The following is a 25,688-nucleotide window of genomic DNA, read 5'->3' as shown; positions in this document are numbered from 1 at the left end:
CTCTTCTTCAAGCAGATGCTGCCTTTTCTACACCCCAGAAGAGGGAAGGGGAGAAAGAGGCTGCCACATATACTGCCAACTGAAAACACTTGGAAAATCTTTTGAATCGAGCAGTATTGCTTTCTGTTTGCTCTTTGTGTTTCTGCCAGCAAAATGGCACTCCCTGTTTCCCACTTTGCTTCTGTCTCTTTCTAGACCAGTTCTTGTTTGAACCTGAAATGAAATTGGTAAGCAAAACAGAGAAAAGGAGACTGAGCCTAGTTTGGTCTACTAAGAAGGCAAAGCTTTACTCAATAAATATCTGCCACGATGCAGTTGGAGCCAGTGGCCTGTATCTCCCCAAACCCCATCATCAGCAGGCCTCCAAAGAAACCCATACAGACCTCCAAGAGGCTGTATTTAAGCTTATGAAGTACACGGTCTATAGAAGAGACTCAATGATAACCCAAAGACGGCTGGTTTTGTCTGGGCAGTTTTAAATAACTTTTTATTATGAACCTACTATATTCATTGTTTTGCCAAATTTGAGCAACATGACACATAAGGAAGAAAGTAAGTTTTCCAAGTCCTGCCATAAGAGCAAAGAACTGCTATAGCCTCTTGTCGTATATAGCCTTAAATTTTTTCAAAACTTTCATTTTTTTTATTCAAAACTGGGATCATGTAATATATGCTGTTTTAAATTTTGCTTCTACCCCTAAACTTAAATTGCACACCATTCTCTCCAATAATCACCAATTCTTCCAGAGTGACAAATTTAATGACTGCCTACTTTCTACAGTGTGAGTATATAAGAATTTATCTAGTGAGTGTACTATTTATTATTGGATTTTGATGATGACTTCAAGTCTTTGCTATAAGCCATACTGACATGAATGTTGTTAGGTTTGGGTTTTCTGAATGTGGGGCACTGGGAAGTATGTTGTCTTGCTGTTGCTGTTAGTTGCAGACTCCCCAGTGCCACCTCACCCCCCCACACACACACACACGAGGTCATTTCCCCTCTACAAGCAGTGTGTATGTGTTCATTTGTTTTGCCTACTGGTTATCAGTCTGTCTGTCACATTGCCTTGTCCTTTGCAGTTCTAAAGCCTTATAACCTCCCTCCAGCTACACCAAGGAATTTAACCATTTGCAGGTTTCTCCAGATTTTTCTCTTTTCGCCTCATCATCAATCTCGCCTGTGTTCATATCATTTAGAGGAAAAGAGAATGCCACTTCCTTCAAGCCTTTTCTTGCATATTTACTGAGTCTGGAAGTATGGCTTGAATTGTCCCGTTTTTCTGCCCTATATGAACCACACATAACTTTGTGTTGATACATTTTTGGAGATAAAGACTTAAAGAAGTGGCTTCCTTTACATTCTTTTAGAATTCTCTGGCAACTTGCCTTCTTTTCTTTCTCCTGTCCACATTCTGCAACCCCAACATGCACCTATACACCCAACCTAGCTGATTGCTTCTTGCCATGTTTGCATTCCGATTTCTCAATCCTGCCACTTCTCTCTTCTCTTTAAATCCTTCATCATTTTTGTTTTCCTTCCAAGTTTTCATAAACTTTCAAGGTATAAAGAGCTTTGTGTCTCTCCAGGATTAAGTATTAAGTGGTTCAAATGACTTCCCCTTAGTTCATAAATCCCATGTTGAGAAGTTTGTGTTTTATTTTTGAGACCAAATAATTTTGGTGTCTCATCATCACCCAGATTTTAGGCTACACCCAGTTGTTTATTTCTTGGTCAACATATATTCAGAGACATCTACCTCCTGTGGACAGGGTACTGTGTCGGGTACCAAGGATCCAGACGGTAATGAGAACTACACGGTCACTGCCTTTACGAAGCTTACTTTGGTGACTCCATGTCTGGCATCTTATAAAAAGTGATTTTATTTGGACGTGAAACAGAATACCTTGGTGCTTTAATGATATATAGTGAGCTGATTCTTGCCATTCATGCTTATCCATCCCCATTTGGGTGGACGCACTAAATTCTCGCTCACTCTTGAAATTAGCACCTGTGGGGTTTTCATAGCAAATGGGATTAGTGGAGAAGGACATAGTCCTCAAAGGTCAGTGGGGGAATAACTGAAGAAACACTGGCTATGATTACCCGGCCTGGGACAGTTTCCTTCTAATAGGAGCCCAGGCAATATGAGTTGTGTAGAAGGAGGCTTTTTAAATAAAATCTTGAAAAGGTCCCTATCTCACACAGTGGTTGAGCAGGTAAGCCTAGATTACTACTACAAAAGCTTGGTGTAGGGGGTGCATATTTTAGGTAATTGGATTTTCAGATTAAATGAAGATTAACAAATAAGACCTCTAGAAGCCAAACCTTGGCTGAAAAATACCCCTAAATATTTTAAGTTTCTGCCTTGGTAAACAGGATTAAAGGAAGAAAAAGTATTTGTGAGCATAATTTTTACATTGTTTTCAAATGGTAATTCTAAAAAGAACCATTTATCTACCCCAGATTAGAACTCAAAGGAGTGAGAAATGAAGCTGAATTTGAGCTCGCTTCAACATATTTCTTGAAGACTCTTCATTTAAAAAAGAATCCTTGCACCAGGGACTCTTGATTTCATTTGTTTTGTTCTAAACTTGAGGCATTCTAGCTAAGGAGTTGCTTGTGAACTAGAGAATTCTAGTGACGTGCTCCCTACTCCTCCATCTTTTGGACGTTTACAGCGATTTCACAGTGAGGCAGAAAGGGTTGGGGTGTCGAACTGTATTTTACCCATTGATGCTTCCGTTCTGTGTCTACCTTAGCAAATACACTCCAGAATGGTGCTTGCTGTCCATAGTAATAAGGGCAGGGATTAGTAGCAGATACCAAAGGAGAGGTGAGCTTATGCTAGTGGACAGGGCTGTGCTGTGGGGCTATGTAAATGCCCATTACTCTTGGTCCCTTGCCTCTAGAAATGCCCTCCTCTCAAATGGATCTTTGAAGGCACTTCAATGTACAGCAAATGCAGTAATTCTGGAGTCAAGGAGTAGGGTGCAGAGACAGATGAAGGAGAGGAGGACATGAGGCAGTTTCCTATTGACTATGGGTCATTTTCTCCCACACTGCTAGCCCCAAAAGGGTTGGGACCACATATGGCATATGGTCATTGAGCCTGCAGTACCAGTTCAGCGTAAGGCACACAGTAGCAAATGTTTGGAGAAAAGAGAGACTTGGAAAGGCCATACAACAGATGCTTACATGGTTGAAGTGATTGATGGGCATCAGGGGCAGCTCCCAGTTTAGCTTCTTGGGGCTTGGTCCAAGTCCTGCTGCTAGGGAGCCATACGGTTATCTGTTGTAAGAAGATAAGAGCATCCTTTCCGCTTCACAGTGTTATGGAGACAGATCAAATAGAAGTGCTGATTGCTTTGGAAAGCAAACAGCATCACATTAACCAAGCTGTGTCAGCTAAGGTATGATTCTGACGAAGGCATTTTCTTTTGGCTTTATCCAGTCCTCCCTTTCAAGCCCCGATATCTTTGACTCCCCAAGTCCCGAAGAAGATAAAGAGGAACACATTTCGCTTGCGCACAGAGGACTAGACGTGTCGAGGAAGACTTCCAAGACTGTTACCATATCCCAAGTGAGTGAGCGGCCAGGGTGAGGTGTCCCTGCCCTTCCATGCATGTACTAACAATGGGTTAGAAACCAAGCAAGCTAGATAAACAGACAGTGGGGATGGATGTTTGTCATTTCTTTAGTGGTAGTGATTGCTGTAGTCATCAGAATCCCTTCGACGCGTTATAGAGTCCCTGAGCTGTGCATTCAAGTGTTTGTTTTGCAGTTTCTCTTGTAGTCCACACCCTTCACAATGTCTGTCACATGTACATCTGCCAAAGAGCCCTCAGACACCTCTGCCACCTGATCAATTTCAACAGTTGGGGAGCACCTCGACAGACTTCATTAAAAGCTGTGCTCATAGACCTTCTCTTTTATATTCAAAACTGGCAAAAAAAATATTATTGGAAGATTTATTTTTAATTTTATACTTACATGGTCTCTTAAAGAAAAATTGACTTGGATTCATGTAAATTTATAATCTAAAGCATTTTAATTTCACTCCATGCCCAGAGAATGGTAAAGCTGATTTAAGTACTTTGATATAAGAAACAAAGAAAGCATTGTTATGCTGGTCAACAGACATAGTCCCACCTGCTGGGGAGACCAGCCTTGATAACATAGTGAACACTCCCCTTCTCAAGAAAGAGAGCCCTATGCACACAGGGATTGGAGGGGCAAAGACAAAGACCAATGGAGAGAAGAGGGTGGGGAGAGAAAGTGTAACTCAGTGGAAGAGCACTTGCCTAGCATGTGTCAGATCCTGGGTAAGATTCCCACCACAAAAAGGACATCATTTAGCTACTGAATGCAGCTTCGGTGAGTAAACATTGTATACACACTCAGGTCTTCCTACAAATAAATGGAGACTTTAAAACCGCATCTTCTTGTATTTTAAAAAAACAAAAACAAAAACAAAACCTCAAGTAGGATTGTTTTCTTGGAACATTAGCAGCATTTTAATGTCTAGAAGCACAAAACAGTAGTTATTTGAAGCACGCATTAGCACAAACAAATCGAAGATTGGAATAAATTTTCCTCCTCATAGATTCGAGAGTTTGCATTACGGATTTTTCTTGAAATCTGATACAGTAAGCAAAACGTGATCCTATAAAACAGATCAATTTTAATTACCCACAAAGCCAAGGTATTCTTCCTTTTCAGAGTTTTCTATTTACTGAAATTGGATTTAAACTAGTTTTGTTGTTGTTTAGTTTTTTTGGTGTCCATAGGCATAACTTCAGTTTCCTGGTCTCGGCCATCCTAGGGATGTCTCTACAGTGACACCTACTGGCGAATAGTGGCTTTTCATGTTTCTGGTCTGCACAGCTCTATCCCATTAGCCTATTTCACTTCCCTGGAGTTGTCAGGTTGTATATTTCACTCCTTCAAGAAATTCCACTTGAACTCATTTGACCAAGGAGTGTGATGACCTAGACCATGTGAGGGACTAAAAACACATTTTTTAGCTGCACTGGACTGGTCTGAGAGCTCATCAGACAGAAAACAGCAAAAAAACTATTGATCTTGGAAGTATCTGGAAGCCAGTTATGGGCACTGGTGGGTCTTGAGAGAGAGAGAGGTAAGAGAGTATGGGAAATGGAAGAAGGCATGAAGCCTGGGATCTATACTATACTATACTTAACAAAGAAAACAAGAGAAGAGCACAGATCTTCAGACTCCATCAGCCATAGACGCTGTACCTGGCTGAGGATCTAACTGGTAAAGGGGAGTTGAATTCCAACTCTGATGATTATTAGATCTAAGACTTGAGGAGCTTTCCCTATAAGCCTCAGCTTCCTGCTTGGTACAATGTGTGTGAAATATGATCACTGTTTACATTATAGATCTGGTGTCCAGGGTACAATCAGAGTTTTGTAAATGTCGGTTCTTCTTGCCTCCTACTATGACTCCTCCTAACAACAGAGCCCCGACTGGCGGAGCGCTCTGCCTGGCAGCAGAGAGTGCTTTTCCTCAATGGTAACTTGGCAGAGAAAAGACGAACAGAAAGACTGGGAACGATGGCCCATCTGCTTTTGGCACACTCTGCCCAGTCTCTGCCTCTAGCACAGCCTGCATCCAGACTCTACCTCCTTGCTACCGTGCCAGCTGAACCCCTCCTTGGCGCCTTCCCTGGGATGGCCGGCTGAGCGCCTGCTGCTGGAGGAAATCCCATGGTTGCTGCGCCAAGCTTCACCACCAGCCTTGGCTTCCACGCTATCACTCACCTTCTCTGCTCCCCAAAATCCTATCCCACCATTTTGCCTCCCACCCCCATCAGCCTACCTGCTCACTTGCCCTTGCTAGTGCTTCACCTCTGCGCCTGCCAGGCACCTGTACTCCCTCTCATCCAAGACTAATGCACAGCCTGTGTGTCTTCCTTGGGACACCTCGCCATCAGGCCTTTTCCACCTTTCCGTCTTCAGCCTGTCTGTCTGTGGGCTTCTCCCCTAACATCTCATGCAGCTCAGAGTCTCACTCATCTGTGAAAGCAAATAAAACCTTTCTTCTAGTCTAGCTCCCCATGAAGCTTCTGCCTGAGTCCACACCCCCTCTCCTCCCTCTTCCTTCCTCAGACAAGGTTGTGGAAAGGATCTTTATTTTTGTCAGCCATATTGCTCAGTGCCCATTCATAAACTGGTCTCTCACTATTGGATCTCTGTCTCCTTACTTGAACTACCAAGTGGGTTCCATTTTCCTCTCAACCCCTATGACTCACTTATCCAACCTTGATTTTCCTCTAGGGACTTCCCCTAAACCAAGGTCTTCCACTGGCCTTTCTTCATTCCCTCTCTCACTACTTCCCAATTGTCAAGAGCTCTCTCTTCCTTCTCTTCTTGCTTCATTTTAGAATTACCCAGCTTCCACCATTGGGCGTCTTCTCATCTCTCTTATATAGAAACCCATGACTTCCTTTCCTAGCTTATTATTTTAGTTGCTTGCTCTGGCCACTAGGCATACCCTGTCAGTTATCCCTCTGGTTTCTAAAAGTCAAAACCTAAAATGATTATCTGGGCCTTCCTCCATGAAAGGTACATCTGCCTGTTCCTTCCCTCTCCATCTATGGCGCTGTTTCTTTCTTGACCCTCTAGTCTATGTAGGTCGTAATCTCTCTGACAATGGAAAGCTGAGCGGAGGGCAGAGACTCCATTGACTTTACCCAGTCCGCAGTCCAGTACCAGGAGTGATGCTGATGACCTTTGTTAGATGTGCAAGCCTTACCCACATCTCCCAAAATAGTCTTCATTCTAGGTCATCACCTAATCATATACTCACTGTTTCTAGCTTACATGGTGCCAGAGTCTCGGCAGATCTGTCTGGTGCCAGGCTTGCCAACTCTCAGGCCTTTCTATCCTCCACAGCACCCATGAGGTATGCAGGGTATGCAGCCATTTGAACCATCCCCTTCTCGCCCTGCCGCCAGCATTACTGCTCCCTTTATCTGAGCCAGGATTCTCACTACTGTGTTTTGCTTCCTGGTCTCTAGGCCATTGTCTAGAACCTTCCCTCCTCCTATAGCTTTTTTCTCCAACAGCCTCCCCTTGACAAGATGAATGCTTAGCTACTTGCTCCTTCCTTCCTGAAATGTGGCTGCTCTGATGTGTTTCTGGGACTCTCTGTGCTTCCTCCCCCTTGTGCTGCAGTGTATTGCTTTGTCTGTCTGCCAGTGCCCCCGTCCTTTCTAAGCTCCTAGAGGCCAGGAAAATGCCTTGCTTACTTCAGGCTTTGTAGGGCCTGACAAGCCACTTTGTACCTCTCGGTGTATATGAAACCAATCTGAGACCGTCTTGCCTAGAAAGAAGATGGAATTTAAAATACATACAGGTAGCCCTTGGGCGGTCGGTGGTCTATCTGTACCAAATTGGCCACCGATGGCTTGTGGGCAAAGGAATAAATGAGTAGTGTGTGGAGACAGGTGTGGGCTTGGGTGTTGAAGGTTGGTTTGAGTCGCCAGGACAGGGAGGCAGCCCCTGCACAGATCCCAGGCTCTGAAGTCTCTCCACCTTCCCTCTTCACAGGTGTCGGACAACAAGGCATCCCTGCCACCCAAGCCAGGGACCATGGCAGCTGGCAGCAGTGGGCCAGCCTCTCTCTCTTCAGTGGCATCCTCGCCCATGCCATCCTCTTTGGGAACAGCTGGACACAGAGCCAATTCTCCATCTCTGTTCAGCACAGAAGGAAAACCAAAGATGGAGCCTGCAGCCAGCAGCCAGGCTGCTGTAGAGGAGCTTAGGACACAAGTCCGGGAGCTGAGGGGCATCATTGAAAGCATGAAGGACCAGCAGAAGTGAGTGCCAGGGACCCTTTGCAGCCCTTTCCAGGTGGCTTTCCACTGGCTAGCCGTGGCCTAGTTCTGAAAAGCTTGGACCTCACTCTGCCCAGAGGGTGGGCGAGGCTGTACACTGACAGTGGCAGCAGTGCTGAAAGTGGGTGTGGGCCGCTGGGGGTGGGTATAAACTGCAACAGGCCTATGCTATATTGCATCCTGTTATTTTTAAAGAAATGTCCCACCTACTTTGTGCCAAAGAGCACAGGTTGACTATATGCTATACAGGAATGAGTCATTGGCAAGGGCAGTCTCAGCACACTGCTAAATAGAAAAGGAAATTCACTAAAAAATATTATTTCTATATTAACCAACTTTTTAAAATCTTTCAAATTACATTTATTTAGCGCGCGTGTGTGTGTGTATGTGTGCATGTGTGTGAGAGAGAGAGAGAGAAAGAGAGACCAGTGAACAGATGGCAGCTTCCGGGAATTGGTGCTCTCCTTCCACAATGTGGGGGTCTCAGAGACTGAACTCGGGTCATCAGGCTTAGCCACAGCACCTTTATCTTCCCAGCCATCTCACCAGCTTTCCATCACTGTTTCTGAATTTTGAGAAAATCAACTTTTAAGAAGGGAAGGTTCAGGGCCGCAGAGATAGCAGAGAGGCTATGAGCGCCTGGGGCTCTCACAGAGGAACTTGCTGTTCTTCAGCTCCTAGCGCCCACGTGGCATCTCGCAATTGTCTGTAACTCCAATTTTATGGGATTGAATGCCTTCTTCTGGCCTCTGTGGGCATCAGGCATGTATGTAGTACACACATACACATGCATACAAACACTCCTACACACAAAATGGAAACAAATTATAGGGGGAATACTTTGGTTCATGGTCTCAGTTCATTGAAATTGAGCTTTTGTGCTGAGGCAGCATATCATGGCACGGAGCATGTAATGGGGGAAACTTCCTCACTTCCTGTCAACCAGGAAGCAAAAAAAGAAACAGCAAGGGACACGAATCCCAATGTTCCTTATTTATTCCCAATGACCTAAATGTTTTCTACTAGGCTCCTGAAAGTCCACAGTCTCCTAGTAGTAGCATGGGCTGGAGGTCAGGCCTTTAACCTGTGGATCTTCGGGGGACATTCAAGAGCCAAACAATAGCAATGCATATACGAATTCTTTTGCTTTTATTTTCAGTTCTGTGTTATCTTGGGGGAGCCGGCACTGTGCATGTTTATACAGGGCCCATAGAGAAATCAGAAGTATCTGATGTCTGATTCTCTACCACTGGAGTTACAAATGGCTTTGAGACACCCAACATGGGTACTGGAATCTGAACTCCCATCCTCTGGAAGAGCAGTATACACTCTGAACCTGTGAGCCATCTTAATGGTACCATCTATACCACTAATGCTCCTTTAGTGTTAGGGGAAAAATGTAGCCACTTAATTTAGATGGCAGGGAAAACATGTATTTTGTGTCAAGGGGCTGTGATACATTAAGAAGATGTAGGGAATCTTTAGACCCAAGATTTTTATGTCAGGAAGATATCCTCCTGGGGCGCAGGAGCCTTCCTCACGCATGTTCACATACATATTTTCACGTCTCTTATCGTCAGGGAGCACTTGAATGGAAAGAAAAGCCTGTGGACAAAAAGGAAGCATCCTACGCCAGGATGCTGGGATGCTGCATTTACTGGGAGAAAGCTGGTAAAGGATTCCTGGTAGGCAGTAGTTAAAGAAACTGAGGTTCAGATTACTGAGTTAGAGCTCAATTAGCTTTCTGAAAGGGATCTTTCTTGAGGTATTTCTCAGGGAAGCATTTCGTGAGCAATTTGAAAAAAGACCTAGAATTACCAGGAGCAGAGAACTTTGGCAGAGAGGATATCATGCAACCTCACAGGCAACTGAACAGCATGGTGGGTCAACATCCCCCACCCCCGGGCACCTGGCCACCTTGGTTCAGAAGGTGCTTGCAGGTGAGAGGTACTGCCAAGATCCTGTAACCTGTGGGAGGGGTTTCTGGGGCTGGCAGTGACAGAAATTTGCCTCCCTTCCAAGGGCAAAAGGCCCTGAAATATTTTGTGGTCAGACACTTTGGGGGATAATTGCTTTAAACAAAGCTAATTTCTTCTCTGAAGTCTTTGCCACACCCTGGGAGGATAGAGAAGAAATCATATGCAGTTTTGCAAATGCATTAACCACAGGTCTCTTTATCTAATGAGTTCTAGGATAAGGGTTCTAAGGAACAAACTTTGAATGGCTCTAGAAGCTGTAGGTTTGGGTACCCAAAGGACATCTATATCCAGGGAACACTTGTCTTTTGTGAAGACAATGAATCCATGGTTCCAGGACATCTGGCCTTCTGAACAGGGCCATATTAGGACCTGACTTAACCTAGATTCAGCACTTTGGAACTTTACATTCAAAAGAGGGTCTGTGCCTGCGAGTCACTCACAAATCTGAGTTCACAGGTGGTTGTGCTTTAAAGCCTGCGATTACCTGGCCACAATACTCCTTCCCCAGCCAACATCTTAATCAGTAACTCTGAGTGTCAATCCCCCCCTCACTTCAAAGACCTCCTCTCCTAGCCTCCTTAGCTTGACCCTTCTGCCCAAGTGAGTCCCCGCCGACCTTCTACATTCTCCTCTAGTATCTATCACCTTCCCTGTAGCATTCAATTTCTGTCTGTCCCAACGATCCTCAAATGTGCCCAGCTTTTGGAGGCAGGCTCGCCTCCCTGCTCTGCCTTGAATTTCCCCCAACTGCCCCATCTCCCTTTCTCCTTGTAGACAGATGGCCATTTTCACTAGTTCAAGACTCAGTGGCTTTCTCAACACCGTTTTCTCCAACTGACTTTCTCTTCATACACCACGACCCACTTAAGACCATGCCTGCCAAGTTTTCCTGAGGTTGGACTGCTGGTTTAGGGATTGTCAACTGCTTTCCTAAGCCCTAAGTGGTACCCATACAGATATGAATGTGTAATGTGTGTTGAAATAACTATGCTAATGAATCATAACTAGTTTATGTCAGGTTATAACTAGCTGTCACCAGAGTGTTGACAGCAGTACTAGGACATAGTCTCAAGTATGGGGGACCCTCATGGTATTCATCTAGAGTTGAACAAATGTACTGTCACTATGTTTACTGCAATGTTTCTGAAGTTTTTATCCCATTTCACAAATGTACACATCTAATACCTCAAAACAAAGGGAATGCAGTGTTTAGAGCATCCAAAGAACAGAGCCCCAGCTTTACAGACCGAGTCGCTTCATTCAACTTTATTATTTTGAGTTGGAAAAGGCATTAGGCTATAAGTCCTATGCTTGCCCTCTTTCAGACTTCACTTCTATATTGTTAATTCATGTATTTAAGGTCCAATTAGTGCATCTTAAGGTAAAGTCAAGTTGTGGGATTTTGTAAGAATTAGTGAAAACATACCAGCGACCTATTATTAAGATAAATTCTGTAGAAAATTGAAGTATATATGGAATGGCAAAAATATCTGCCATGGGTCTAGGGAGATAGATCAGTAAGAAAGTGCTTACCACACAAACACAAAGACCTGAGTTCAGATCTCAAGCATGCCTGTACAAAGCATCTATAATCCCAACTCTGGGGAGGCAGAGACAAGAGGATCTTGGGTCTTACTAGCCAGCCAGTCTAAGCTGAATCAGCAAGCTTTGAGTTCAGTGAGAGACCCTGCCTCCAGCAGTAAGGTAGGAAGAAATTTAGGGAGGCACTTGATGACATCAACCTCTGACCTACCCACGCCCATGCACACACAAGGACTTGCACATACACATGAGCACGAAAAAAACATGAGCAAAAAGTTACTACAATGAAATTGTTCTGTAGGTGCCCAGTGGTTATAAAAGAGAAGTTAGCGGAAAGATGGCAGGTTATGAGCCTGGGTACTGGAGTCTAGTTATTGCGAAAATCAAGCCACCACTTTGTGCCTTGGTTTCCCCATCTTCTCCTTCCAGACATGACATTTGAAGGCTACATATTTTGGTGACTCCTTACCAAATAACAGCAAACCTTTCTGTCTAAAAGAAATCTTAAGAAATAACAGTACAAAGGAAGAATGTTTAGGGGAGGTGAGCTGGTTCAGCGGGTAAAGGGGCTTGCCACCTTAGGTAGCTTTCTATTGCTGCGATAAAGACCATGACAAGATCTAACTTAGGAGGAAAGGTTTATTTGGACCATAGGCTACAGTCTATCATTATGGGAAGTCAAGGCAGGAACTTGGAGTCAGGAACTAAGGCAGATATCATGGTGGAGTGTTGCCTAATGGCTTGCTCCCCATGACTTGCTTATCCTGCTTTCTTATACGACCCAGGACCCACCTGACCAGGGGTAGCACCATGCACAGGGGACTGGGCTCTCCACATCAGCCATTAATCAGAAACACTCCACAGACTTGCCTAGAGGCCAATATAGTGGAGGCATTTTCTCAGTTAAAAGTTCTTTCTTTACAGATGACCCTTGCTTGTGGCAAGCTTACAAAAACTTAACCAGCATACCATCCAACAATGTAAGTCAGGGATGACCTGACTTCAATCTCTGGAACCCACATAAAGGTATAAAGGAGAACCAACTCCACAAAAGTTGTTCTCTGACCTCTACACAATGTAGAATGCATGTCCCTGCCCCCATCATACGCATGCACGCACGCACGCGCGCGCACACACACACACACACACACATATGCACACACACATACTGGGGGGAATAAAAAACAAATTATTTTAGTCCATAGTTTCTTTGTAAAAAGGTCAGATAGATTTCATAGTGATTATAGATTTCCTTATCTCTCATTGGGAACCTCTGGGCTTCGATTTGATTCCATTGGCATTTGCTTTTCAGACGCGAGATTAAGCAGTTACTGTCAGAGCTGGATGAGGAAAAGAAACTTCGGCTTCGGTTGCAGGTAAGTCCCTCAGCACTCTGCTGGCCATGAAGCCTGAGCTCAGTTGGTAATGGAGCCAAACTTAGGGCTTCTGCTTGAAAGGAAATGATTGCTGTTGGGTGTGGTGGCTCATACTTTTTAATTCCAGCAACTGGGGAGGTTGAGGAAAGAGGATCACAGGTTCCAGACAAGCCTGGGCTATAGTGTGAGTCCCATGGGCATTTTGAGCTCCCAAGTGAGATCCTGTCTGAAAAGGGGGGGTGGGTAGAGAAAAAGGACACGATTGGAGCCATGAGAATGTCTCAGAGTCATAGAGTCTTGTATTCTATCTTTACCTGAGCTCCAAAAACTCTTGGGGAAGGAAGGAAGGAATCGACATACTCCTAGTTGGGGTTCTAGTTTGGAATTTATTTTAAACATATCACCTGTAAAATATTCCCTCCAGTTTACAGGATAATATAGGCTGCCTCACCATGCTAAGTACCAGAGGACACGGCATACAGAAGGCTCTGTTGTTAGCTGGGTTCCATCTCCATATTAGCATTTCCCTTCCGCACTTTCCTTCTCCCCAGTGGCCTTGTTAGTCCTTCCCTGGCATCTGAGCTCTGTCCCCCTCCCACCACTGATCCAACCCTGTCCCGACGGCTGGTGGAGATCTTGTGGTGGAATCATTCCCAAAGGGCACATGATGCTTAGAAGAGGGTAGGAAACGCTCACATCCTGTTGGGGGTGCTTACAGCTACTTTTTAGGGTCACTCTCAGAGGGTCTTCATTTCCTGATCTACCCTCTGGCCACGAATCTAGAGTCATTGCTGCTTTTGGTCAGCTTTGGAGCCTAGGAACCTGGGAATGACTAGGCACACTATTTGCCAGGGTACTGTACGGGAGTGCCTGTTTTTAGGTTTATATTGTTTCTGGCATTGGTATCAATTCTTAATTCAGATGTCATTTTACCAGTTTCATCCCTAAAATTGCCAGCTTGAGTCTTTTCTTTGCATTGATGAGGGTAATTATCTTTCAGCTTCTCTAAGTGCAGCCATTTCATGATGCTTATGTTTGCTGCTTTCTCCCCTCTTTATAGATGGAAGTAAATGACATAAAGAAAGCTCTTCAATCAAAATGAATACTTGATAATTGAGATGTTACATTTTTCACCCTGAGTCCGAGACTCAAATTTTCTGCCCCAGCCAAAATCATCTTGTGCCAAAAGATTAAAGGTTTGCCTCAACATGTCCCTGTTTGAATGATTAGCACAAAAGTCTTGATAGCACAACACAAATTCCATCCAAGAGGAGACTCTTTCCCATGGTGTCGTCCTGGGTCTGGCAGTGGTTGTGATTCATAGCCAATTGTGCTAAAGGCTTTTCTACCTTGAGATCTCCTGCGAAATGAAAACTCAGGCAGTTTAGTCCAGAGTAGTACTATTTTGATGATATTTTCCATTAATAAAATGTAATTTCAGATTCTTCGTTTACAGGCTTTATAATTTTATGATTTTTTTTAAAACCGTGTTTTGTCACAGATGCCCCTAATGTTTGTGCTAACCTAGTCAAAAGCAGGTGGAATGAATGCCACCTGGCTTTGTATGCCCCTTTAGAATTCTATTACATATGCAATTTGAGGTCCAACCCTTCCCTTTCCCTGCCAGCCGACCCCCACCACTCGAAGAGAAATTTTAGCTTATATATGATGGTATATTTACAAAAAGAGAAAGAGAAAATCTGGTATTTGCAATGATCTGTGCCTTCTTTCTACCACCCTCTTGATTGGAGCTTTTGTGATGCAGCTACCATGATTCCAAATAAAGAAAAAAAAAAAATCAGCCACTTATCCTTGTCCACTAGAGGCCGCTGTCTTCGCAGCTTCTCTCACCATAGCCAAAGGTCCTAAGAGGAGACAGCTGGGAAGTCTGGCCTGCTCTTTGGTACCAGCTGTGACTTTTCAGTTTCGCCTACTTTGAGGTTGTTCATGAAACTAGAAATGTCATTCCAGCTTGATTGTTTTATCAGCCAAGTTAAACCCCTGCTTCCTGCCTTTTACACCTATTGCGTGAACAGAATATGCATTATTAAAGCAAAAATAAATAAAAATAAAATGCAAATAAAAACGGGGGGGAGTTGGATTATTTCCTGCACTGGGTTATGCGTGTGTGTGTGTGTGTATGTGTGTGTGTGTGTGTGTGTGTGTTATTGTTTAAACTGTATTCACAGTGTCATTTGCCTTGCGCACTTGTAACCCCCTCCTGAGATCCAGGAGAACAGGAGGAGGGTCTTGTGGAAATGTAGCTATTGGATCTTTCCTGCACTTATGGAATTGCTGTTTCTTTCCCAATGAAACTGATGTTTGCTTGTCTGCTTTATCTTTATAGTACATGAACAGTTCAGCCTTAGACTGTGTAACTGTTTTCTCATCCTTAGCTGAAAATGGGGGGCATCCTTTACTGCAAGATTGTTGATGGGTGGTCCCTTAAGGGTGGCCCCTTAATGCTCCCCAAATATGTTTGATGTGTTTCTAAACTGCTGCTTTGTCTATTTCCTGCATTTTATAGTGAAACTACTAAACATTATTAGATTTTCACTACCACAAAGAAAGAATTGATGACGCTGAAGGAATGATGCAAAACCCCTCACATTATTCATCACTGCAAATATTACAAATAAATGTCTCTTCCTTTTTCTCCTTGTCTCCCTCCCCATGCCTTGTTCTCACTTGCATACTTGTCCTTTCTGCTCGAGGCTATCCCTTCCCTCCACGTATTTAGAGTCCTGGTGCCCTAGCCTTCATTGGTGGGGTCACAATAAGAGAAGGGAATGTGTAAAGAAATTATTTTTCATTCCCATGTGTTAATATAGTTGCCTTTTCAGCAGCCATGGTCTCAGTGCGCCTGGGGCCAAGAGCAAAAGGTTTCTACAAGCAGTGTAAAGCATTCCTGTTCCCCTTCACTGTGCTAAGCCTTTCCGTATTACACTTGAAGCCTTCAGAGATTTCCTACCACCTATTACAACAGTGAGGACTAGATTCTTGATGTCTGAATTTCTCATTTGTTTGTTCGAAAATTCCTATTGATGATATAGCATGCTTATACAGAGTGAGTCAATTTCATTCACAATGAAATTGAGAGATTGGAGCATCCTCAATAGGTGCTGGTAACATGGAATGGAGAGGGCTGATGTCTTCGCCTAAGAGAGGCATTGGATTGCTTTTGGGGTGTGCAGAGACAGAGAGAAAGTGATTATAGAGAAATGAGCTGGTTTATCCAGCCTCGTTACCATCCTTTGGGCTAACCAGCAAGAAGATTGTGCATCACAGAACTGGATGAACCACTACCCAAACAGCCACCATCTTTACTCTTGACCAAATGGACCCATCAAGAATATTGAAAAGCGTGGAATGATCACTGTTTTGAAAATTAAAATTCCTTTGCATTTAGCATGGACTCAGCCAGGCATCTATGGAGATTATTTTTTTTTGCTTCATTTTCTAAAGTTGTATTTAGAAAAGTCTTACGTATTGTGCTTTGTAAAAGAAGATGATTAAAATGAGAATTTGTGAAAATATTTTTGTTCAAAGTTGTCATGGCCCAAGAGGAATGATGTCTTGGGACACAAACCCCTTTTCTCTATTTTACATAATTTGATTACTCGGACAGAAATGTCCTTAGAAGACACGAAGTATTCCATTAAAAATCTGTGCCTGTGAATTCCATTTTTTAAATTGTTAGATTTTACATTCCTACCGAAGCATAAAGTGCTAGTTAGGTATAAATTCTTTTCAGTGTAAAAACCATTAAATTATCATTATTGGAATAATTGTGTAAAGCCATTTTTATTTGTACACAGCCCTCAAGGCAGCACATTCAAGTACATCATCCATTTTCCTCCAATAAGAACATCCTGTATCTATCGTCACATTTGTCTGTGGTTAGTAATGGTGTGGTTTTATTTCCTTTCACCAGCAGTTCCTTTATGGTAAGACTGCAGGGTATATAATTTATTGCTCATAGTTGCCATGGTTTGTATAAAAATAATCTCCAGGTTCCATAAAGACTTTCGTATTATAACCTGAGGTCATCGCAGTCATTTTTTTTTTTTGCCTCAGATTAGGTTTTAGTCCTTTAGCTATTTTTATACAAAGTAATGTCAAGATGTTTCTGCACTAAGAGGGCTTGATGAAAAGCATTTCCCTTTGGTTCTGTACAAATGAAAAGTGGAACAAAACAGCACACTTATGAGTAACAGGGTGTTCGGCATGGCTGACTGTAGCATCTGACAGAGGGGAGGTTGAGTGCTCAGGACTTGGCTGAGTGATAGAGATGCTGTTCCTAAACCTAGCTTGGCAGGGTCTAGGCAAAGGACCCTCTTTCTCATCCAGAAACCAATGTCAGTTGTATAAGGACTGATAAAGAAGATCAAGACCCTTGAGATGAGCCACCCCCCACCTACCATGCTGAATTCTGTCCCTGGCTCACAAGGCTTTGTTTCCAAGTCATAGATTTGAGGTGCCTCCTGGACTGAATGACCACACATGGAGAAGATACAGCTCCCCGCAAGGTCTTTGTGTCTTTTACTTTTAATAAGACAGACCGTTCTTAGTAACAGCGGTGGCCGTGTATGCTCCCTTGTGAGTTTGGTATTCACAGCGATAGGAATTTATTATTTGCTTTCATACAGGATCTCCCTCAAGCTTGCAGCAGTACTTTGCCTACTAAGTGCTCTACCCCACAGCTGGAAGCCACCATGCCCAGTGAGGGATAGTTCAACCAAGCCATAGAACAATGTAATTTGGTTGTATCTAGTTTTTGACAAGAGAGGGTGGAGTTTTCTCTGCCACTGTTTTTCCACGGTGCCAGAATTTATCAAATTCACAATGTACAGTGGTTTCGGTGACAGCAATTTACCAGATACTTTCCTTGATAAACCTGACCAAGATGAACCCAAGTTCTTATATTCCAGTCTTAGTTATTAACTCTCGGATCACAGATTACATGTATAAACATATTTATGTGCACAGGTAACAATGCTTGTTAAGAGGCCCGAGAAGTCCAGAGGTTCAGAGGCCCAGGAAGCAGGAAAGCTCACAGAGATGTGAAGTCTCTGTTGAGAGACTGCTGTTAGTCACAGGTTGGAGAGTGAAACTGCACAGTTGAGTCCAGATCCAGAGGTGAAAGAGGAGGAACAAGTTCGAACAAAGGACTTGGCAGATGGCTGGACAGCATGTCCAGATGGGCAAACAGGATAGGAAGATGGCCGCTGAATTAGGCTGTGTGAACAGCAAGGACCGAGCCCAGCTGAAGCCCCTGTGACAGCTGAGGGTTCCTCAGTCTAGTGTCTCCCTTAAGTTCTTGAGCATGGTTTCCCTGATGTGATTCTAATATGTTCATGTGTCCCTGAATTCTCAACTCATCCCCAATAAACGTATACCCCTTATACTCTCAGGAGTAAGTTATTTATCAGTCTCTGCTATGTGGGTGATGCCGGACAGGGGGTGCTGTTCAAATATTCCCTCCGGGTGCACAGTCATCTTCTACCACCAGAGTGGAGTCTCACAGGGCAAGGCACAGCCTGAAAAACCAGTTTTGTGCAATACAGAGTAACTTAGAACAGGGTACATGTTGACCTCAATAGGGCCATTCTGTTTAAATGGAAACAAGTTTAAATTATGCAGATAGGAAGTCCTGAATACATCTGCATCTTACATGCCCCTAAAGACTGTACCTAGTTCTTCAGGAAAGAAGTTTGTTGGCAGGCTTTGGGGTTAGGTGGGAAGATGCCTTAGAAATGCAAGATTTCATTATTTCTATTAATTAAAAAATAACTCATGAGGCGTCTACCAATTTTAAGCCAATTTAGATGATGAAACCAAACACAAAAGTGACAAGGAAATAACATTATTTTTTAGGTTGTTCCCAAAGAAAAAAGTAGGGAAGTCTTAGAAAAATGGAAAAGGATTCTTTCCAAGCTTCACAATTATGCGCAGTCTAAGCAAAGCAAGGGCTGGCTGAAGCTGAAGCTAGCTCTGCCATTGAATGTTCAAGGACAATAACTTGTATGAGAAATGTTCACCCTTCCTCCCTGCCTTGATCCCAGAGAGAGCTTTGAAATTGTTCTGGTGTTCTCGGGGTGATTTCCTCAGAGAAGTTGAATCTGGACTGAGAAAAGCATGTGACTAAAGAGGAAGAAGTCTCAATAGACCTTCAGATCTGGAAGTAAAACCAATTTACTTTCTTAATGCTGCGGATATGAGGTGGGATGCGAGAAAGACCAAGCAGGTTAGAACTGAGACTGCTGAGTTTCAAGGTGATGGAGGGTGCTTCTTTTGCTGTTAGCAAGAGCCTTTCAAATGAGTCACCACCTCCATCTCTTAAAAAGCTTTAGAGACCCAGAGCAATGGCTATTACAGTAGGCTCAATAGCTTTTTTTTTCTAGCCACGAAGCTAATAAAGTAGGAAATAAAAAATATGAAGAGAAAGAAAAGCGGAATACAAGCTCATTTAGAAATTTCCTTTAATTATTTTGGTCTCTCAAAATTGAAGTTATTTATATATAGCTTTATTTTATACATCTCTGTCATGATGTTTTCAGAAACTATTTGTAATGGCTGTGTAAGAGTCTCTCTATGGATATAGCAGAGGATGTAAGAATCTTTCATCTGACATGTATAAGGCGGTTATGATGTGCCAGGCACCACAATGAACGCTGAGTTCAACATGATGAGGGGTTTAGTCCCTGCTATCAAGAAGCTTAGAGTCAAGTGGGAGTTGGGAGCAATCAAGTAAGTAAGAAAATCATGGTAGGAATGAAAACATGACACTTAAGTCCACAGAACAGGACCCAGCATTCTCTGCAGGGGCAGAAGCCACCAGATGCCCTAGAACAGTGTTTCTCAACCCTGTGGGTCTCGACCTCTTTGGCGTTAACCCTTTCACAGGGATGGCATTATCAGATAGCCATTACAATTCATAGCGGTAGCAAAATGACAGTTATGAAATAGCAACAAAAATAATTTTATGGTTGGGGGGTCATCACAACACAAGGAACTATTTTAAAAGGCCACAGCTTTAGGAAGGTTGAGAGGCACTGCCCTAGAAGTACGCAGAAAACTAAGCTAGAAAATATGACCAATTGCTGGTGCCTGAGTGTGATTTGATTGAGACTGCCAATCTTGAAGACCGCAGATGGGGGAAAGGGGAGGGTTCTGTACCTTCCTGGACTTTCCTGCAGGAGCCTTGCCTGGATTCAGGAGTCCTGGGGAAAGTCACAGAAAGCTCAGGGAACAGGGAGAAATCCACACAGACCCTGCTCCCTTAAGGAGCAAGAGACAGGGTAAAGATAAGGATGGGGCGGGGATTTTGAAGAAATAACACTGCAGTCGAACTGAAGAGAATTCACTCAGCCATCCCCATCCATTTTATGTAAAGGTATACTATAATCTGCAGGGAAAAGGACTTCAGGTTTATAGAGTAAAACACTAGTTAGTGCTCACTGAAGCTAGAGAAACAGAACGGGGGGGGGGGAGGAGAGAATCTATTCGTGTAGGAAGGGCAAAAGCACTTTACTCCTAAGACACAAGCCCACTGTGCACTCTAAAGATAGTAACAAACCCAGCCACCACGCTCTACCAGCATGGTAACTGGCCTCCAAGAAAACAGCAGAAAGGGTACATCCAAAGCTAAGAGAAGGGACAAAAGAGGTCACTAAAGGAGGAGTGGAGGTGATGGATCATAGGGTAAAGGGCTTACTGCTTAAGCACAAGACATGATTTCAGATCCTTAGCATCCACTAAAAAGCTGGGCATCATGGTTTCTGCTGTTATCCCAGTGCTGGGAAGACCGGAGAATCCCAAGGACTTGCTGGCCAGTGAATCTTGCCAATTGATGAGGCCCACACCAGCCAGTGAGAAACCTTGTCTAAAATAAATAGAATTGAGTGCCAACACACACAAATGAGAGAAGAGGGGAAGAGGCCTACAAGAATTGTGATTTCTGATGTCCATAGAAAAACAAATATTAGCCACCCACACAACCCATCTTCTGGGAGGATTAACACCAAGTTCTGCACTGAAAATTTATTGTTGTCATTAATTTTGTGTATAAATTGTCCAGATTTCAACAAAAGCTTACATGGTATGCTAATAGGTGAGTAAAAGCAGCCAGAGGAGACACGGCGGTGATCGGTGGCAGACTTAGAAACAGCACGATTACTGGAAGCATCAGAATTTGAAATGACTATGGCTCTTGCTCTGAAAACTTTGGGGACGGCTGAGGATGTAGTTTAGTAGTAGAGCCCTTGCCTTCATGCAAAGGGCCTTGGAGCCAATCCCTAGTATCTCTAAAAAATGAAAAGTAAGTATTTAAAGTTGAGCACATCTGTAATCCAATAAGTTGGGAGGTGAAGGCCAACCTCAGCTACTTGGTGAGTCTGAGCCCAGCCTGGGCTTTCTAAGATCCTATCTCAAGCAAAATGAAATTCAACAACAACAAAAATCTTTTGTAGAATAAGTAGATACCATGTAAGATAATGTATGCTATTAAACAAACAAACAAACAAACAAAACCCCCCAAAAGCTCTCTTGAAATAAGTACACATCATGCAAGATAAGCGCGAGGTCGTTTCAGCAGACGTGGAGATTGAGAAGCAAATGGCTAGAAAGAAAAATAGCAACACAAATGAAGAATACCTTTAGTGTTTTCATCAGTAGGCTTGAATATTTCTATGGATAAAGTAGAGAAAGCATAAAGCAATAAATCAAGAAACAGTATCACTACAGAGCAATACGAGCTTTCATTATTACAAACTCAACATCTTAGAGAAACTGAACCTAACCTTTAAAAACCACAAGCTAGCAAATTTAACCAGCATAAATTAAGCAACTGAAATGGGTCTTATTAGAAAAAATTGAACTCGTAATTAAAAGTCCCTGAAAAAGAAATGCCCGTGTTGAAATGGTCTCACTGGAGAATTCCAACAAATCTAGAAGTAACACCAATTTTACATAAAAATTGAACACTTTCTATGCCACTTCATGAAATGAGTATTACCTAATACCCAAGCAAGGCAAAAACAGTACAAAAAATTAAAACTACAGATTAGTATTTCTCATGAACCTAGATACAAAACCTCTTGATAAAATAGCAAATAAATATCAGCCATATCTAAAAATAATAATAAAACACAACCAAGTAGATTGTATTTCAACTATGTAAGACTAGGTCAATATTTGAAAAGCAGAGCTAAGGCTCAGAGGTTAAGAACACTTACTGTTCTATTAGAGGACTTGAGTTTGGTTCCTATTCCCCACATGACAGCTATCAACCATCTTAACACTATTGTTGAAGGGGGAAATCTCATGTGTCCCCAACCCCAGAAAAAGAACTTCAGGCAACTTAGAAATGCTGAAAGTGGAAATATTCTCCCCCCAGGATGAACTCTATAATTGGTTATTTAATACCAAATGGTCATCCCTGAAATTAATGTGTGTATGTGTGTGTTTAAGTAACATTGTACAGACTGAGCAGACTATAACTATGTATTTAGAAATACACACACACACACACACACACACACACACACGGAGGTGGGGAGAGACTATGAATTTAAGAGCATGGGGAAGGTACATGGGAGGGGTTGTTGGAGAGAAAGGGGAAAATGATGTCATTATATTTTAATTTTTAAAATGGCATTAAAATACTGGAGGGAGTGCAAAAGAGGGGAATGGGGGATGAATGTGATCAGAGCACATTATGTGCACACACACAAATGCCACAGTGAAACCCAGTATTTTGTATAATATACACTGATTAAATCTCTAGTGGAATAAATCATAATGAAAAAAATATAGACAGCCTAAAGAGGAAAATTCATATGATTATATCAATTGATGCATAAAACATTTGAACAAATTCATTGTCCAACATGATAAATAGAAAGGAGGCTAGGAGAAGAGAACTTCCTCAACTCGGTAAGTGCCATCTGCACAAACAAAAGTCAAAACAAATGGACAAATGGCTAAAGTCACACTCTGGGTTAAAGGCTTGAATTCTGTACCTAGTTTCTGGAATGAGGCAAGGATGCCTGCTGTCACTACTCCTTTCCAGTTTACTACTGCAAGCTTTTGATGCAGTAATAAGGCAAAAAAATAAAAAACCCTAAGAGTAATACAGATTGAAAGAGGATATAAAACTGTCCCTAGTTGGAGATTAAAGGAATGTCTACATAAAACATTCCAACAAAACAAAATCCACCTATGCTGAGAACTGAGCTCAGCAAGGTTGTGCGATACAAAAGCTGCATCCTTCTATGCTAGCAGTGCGCATGTGGAGCTGAAGTTAACGCTAATTGTTATACCATTTACAATTATTTTAAAGATTGTAGAGAGGATCTTTATACTAAAAATTAGGACGTTTTAATGAAAGAGCTCAAGATCTGAGTAAATAAACAAACAGACTATGTTCCCACTTTGGCAGATTCACCCAACATGACAAATACGCCATCTCTCTCCAAATGCCATATGAAAAATGAATGAATGAAATGTATGCCCTGGCAATGCTGACACACGCATGGGCATCCTGTATATGGGGGTTCTTTTGAACTTGTCCATTTTGGGTTTTGTGGTCTAAGTTGATGAGGCCGACTGACCAGGTCTCTTCCTCAAGAGGGCACCAGACCTCATTGCAGATTATTGTGAGCCACCATGTGCTTGCTGGGAATTGAACTCAGGACCTTTGGAAGAGCAGGCAGTGCTCTTAACCACTGAGCCATCTCTCCAGCCCAAATTGACCTATCGGTTTATTATAATTCCTTTCAAAATTGTAGGCATATCTCCTCAAATTCCTGGCAATGCTGAATCAAGCATGGGCAGCCCATATATGGCGGTTCTGTTGAACTTGTCCATATTGGGTTTCATGGTCAGACACAGGTCCTAATAGAGCTAAAACAATCTCAGAAAAGGCAAATACAAGAAATTGCCACTCAATCATATTTTAAGAGCTATAAATTGAGTACAAAGATGAACAAAACACAGAATGGAGATTATATGTTTTGATGGAGTGATAGACACATATACAGGTCAATAGAGTAGAACAGAGGGGAAAAAAGCCAATCTTTGCACATGTATATGTACAACTGATATTCCACTAAAGAATGAAGCAACACAATAAAGGAAGGACAGTTTATACAACTGGTGCTGTAGCGACTGAACACACACATCGAAATAAAAATGAATTTCAGGTTTCAAGTGGTGGAACTGGGTTGCATTTGGTTGATTTGTTGCCTGAGGGGGTTCCATGAAGATCCCCCCAAACAACCCAGGCTGATGCTAGGACAGAGGATTGCTATCTCTGCAAACTGACAATGGGACCCCATTGCTGAGGACCACATCCATATAGCTCACTGGACATGGAGAGGCTAAGCTAAGTGCCTGCAAGGAGCCTTTCCTGCTACGTTCTGGTTTCTTTGGTGTGGGAAAGTATACTTCAGGCTACCAAAAGAGAAGCAAACATCAACCTAGCCACCAAACCCGACCTACAATCTGTCCTATGGCAATGGTACCACAGAACTTGTGGGTGTGGCCAGCCAAGGCCTGATTTAACTCGAGGCTCACTCCCACATAAAGGAGCCTATGACACTGCCCGGAGGGCCAGGAACCAGAGGCTGGCTATCCCAGAGACCTAGGTTAAAACCAAACATGACTGGTCTAAAAAAAAAAATCAACGAAACAATTCCTAATAATATTCTGCTGTACTCACAGATTGGAGCCTTGTCCTATCATCATCAGAGAGGTTTCCTCCAGCAGCGATAGGAGCGGGTTCAGAGATCCACTGTCAGACATTATGCGGAAAGAGAATCCAAATTGGAGGTCTACATTGGGCCTCTCCCCATGGAACTCTGGGGAATCACCAAACGGGCATCAAGACTGTAAGGGGGGGGGGGGGGGCGGGAAGCGGGAAAGACCCAGGAGAACATGGCCCACTAAATCAACTAAGAATAGCTCACTTGGGCTCACAAAGACTGAAGCAGCAAGCACCCGGCCTGCAGGTGCAGGGGTCTGCACCAGGTCCTTGGCTTATATGTCTTAACTATTACCCTGGTGTTTTTGTGGGACTCTGTGGGAGCCCTGTGTCTCTCACTCCCTTGCTTGCTCTTGGAACTATTTCCCTCCTGTTGGGTTGCCTTGTCCAACTTCGTCATTAGGGCTTTTGTCTTGGCTTACTGTATTTTGTTTTGTTGTGCTTGGTTGTTCTCTCTTGGAGGCCTGCTCTTTCCTGGAGATGGGTGGGGAGTAGATCTGGGGGAGAGGTGGGAGGTGAGTTGGGAGGAATGGAAGGATGTATTGTATAAGCTAATAATCTATTTTTAATTTAAAAAATAGAAATAAATCAACTTCAGTCTAAACCTCATACCTTACACAAAAATTATCTCCAACAAATCATGGTCTTAAATGTAAAACTAAAGACTATAAAATGTTTTTAAAAAGAAAAATTTCAGGTCCTTTAGATTTGATAAAAAAATTAATTTGGATAAATATGCTATCTATTAATAGAAAAATAAAAAATTGTCCCTTGTTGTGTGACAAGAGTTTTCTTGGGGAGATACAACACAGACACAGTACCCTCCCAGGCAGTGAGCCCACAGCAGCCTAACATGCAGACACCACCACAGTCCAACTTGGTAAACCAATGAGTTTTTTAGACAGTCTTTTCTCATTTCACATACCAATCCCAGTTCCCTCTCCCTCCTCTCCTCCTGCTCCCCACACCTTCCTCCCCCCAACCCCTCCTCAGAGTGGGTGAGGCCTCCCATGAGGAGTCAACAAACTCTGAGGCAGGAACAAGCCCCTCCCCCCAATCCAGGATGAACAAGTTAACCAATGTGTTTTATACTCAAATAGAGGTGAAAGGTTCCTTACAGGAACCGAAATGGCTCAAAGACAGCTGTGTCACCAAAGCCCAC

The 25,688-nt window shown here is 43.0% G+C and overlaps 1 protein-coding gene across 15 annotated transcripts in view; it reads left to right on the top strand.

The window, feature by feature from the left end:
* The window catches only part of Sh3kbp1 (SH3 domain containing kinase binding protein 1), a 337,525-nt gene extending 322,677 nt beyond the window's left edge, over positions 1-14,848 (top strand). For 8 of the 15 annotated variants that reach the window (XM_085684710.2, XM_085684705.2, XM_085684707.2 and 5 more), the window contains 4 exons: positions 3,456-3,584; positions 7,579-7,847; positions 12,699-12,762; positions 13,823-14,848. In XM_085684710.2, the coding sequence (XP_085540836.1) occupies positions 3,456-3,584; positions 7,579-7,847; positions 12,699-12,762; positions 13,823-13,864 (504 nt within the window). In that variant the 3' untranslated portion in view covers positions 13,865-14,848. The remainder of the gene's footprint in view (positions 1-3,455; positions 3,585-7,578; positions 7,848-12,698; positions 12,763-13,822) is intronic. The other 7 variants (XM_085684713.2, XM_085684711.2, XM_048440701.3 and 4 more) reach the window with 1 other exon arrangement.
* The last annotated feature ends 10,840 nt before the right edge of the window (positions 14,849-25,688 follow it).

The sequence above is a fragment of the Myodes glareolus genome, chromosome X (assembly GCF_982192425.1).
Source record: "Myodes glareolus chromosome X, mMyoGla1.1, whole genome shotgun sequence".
Lineage (NCBI taxonomy): Eukaryota > Metazoa > Chordata > Mammalia > Rodentia > Cricetidae > Myodes > Myodes glareolus.
This window is presented reverse-complemented; position numbering and strand designations above follow the sequence as displayed.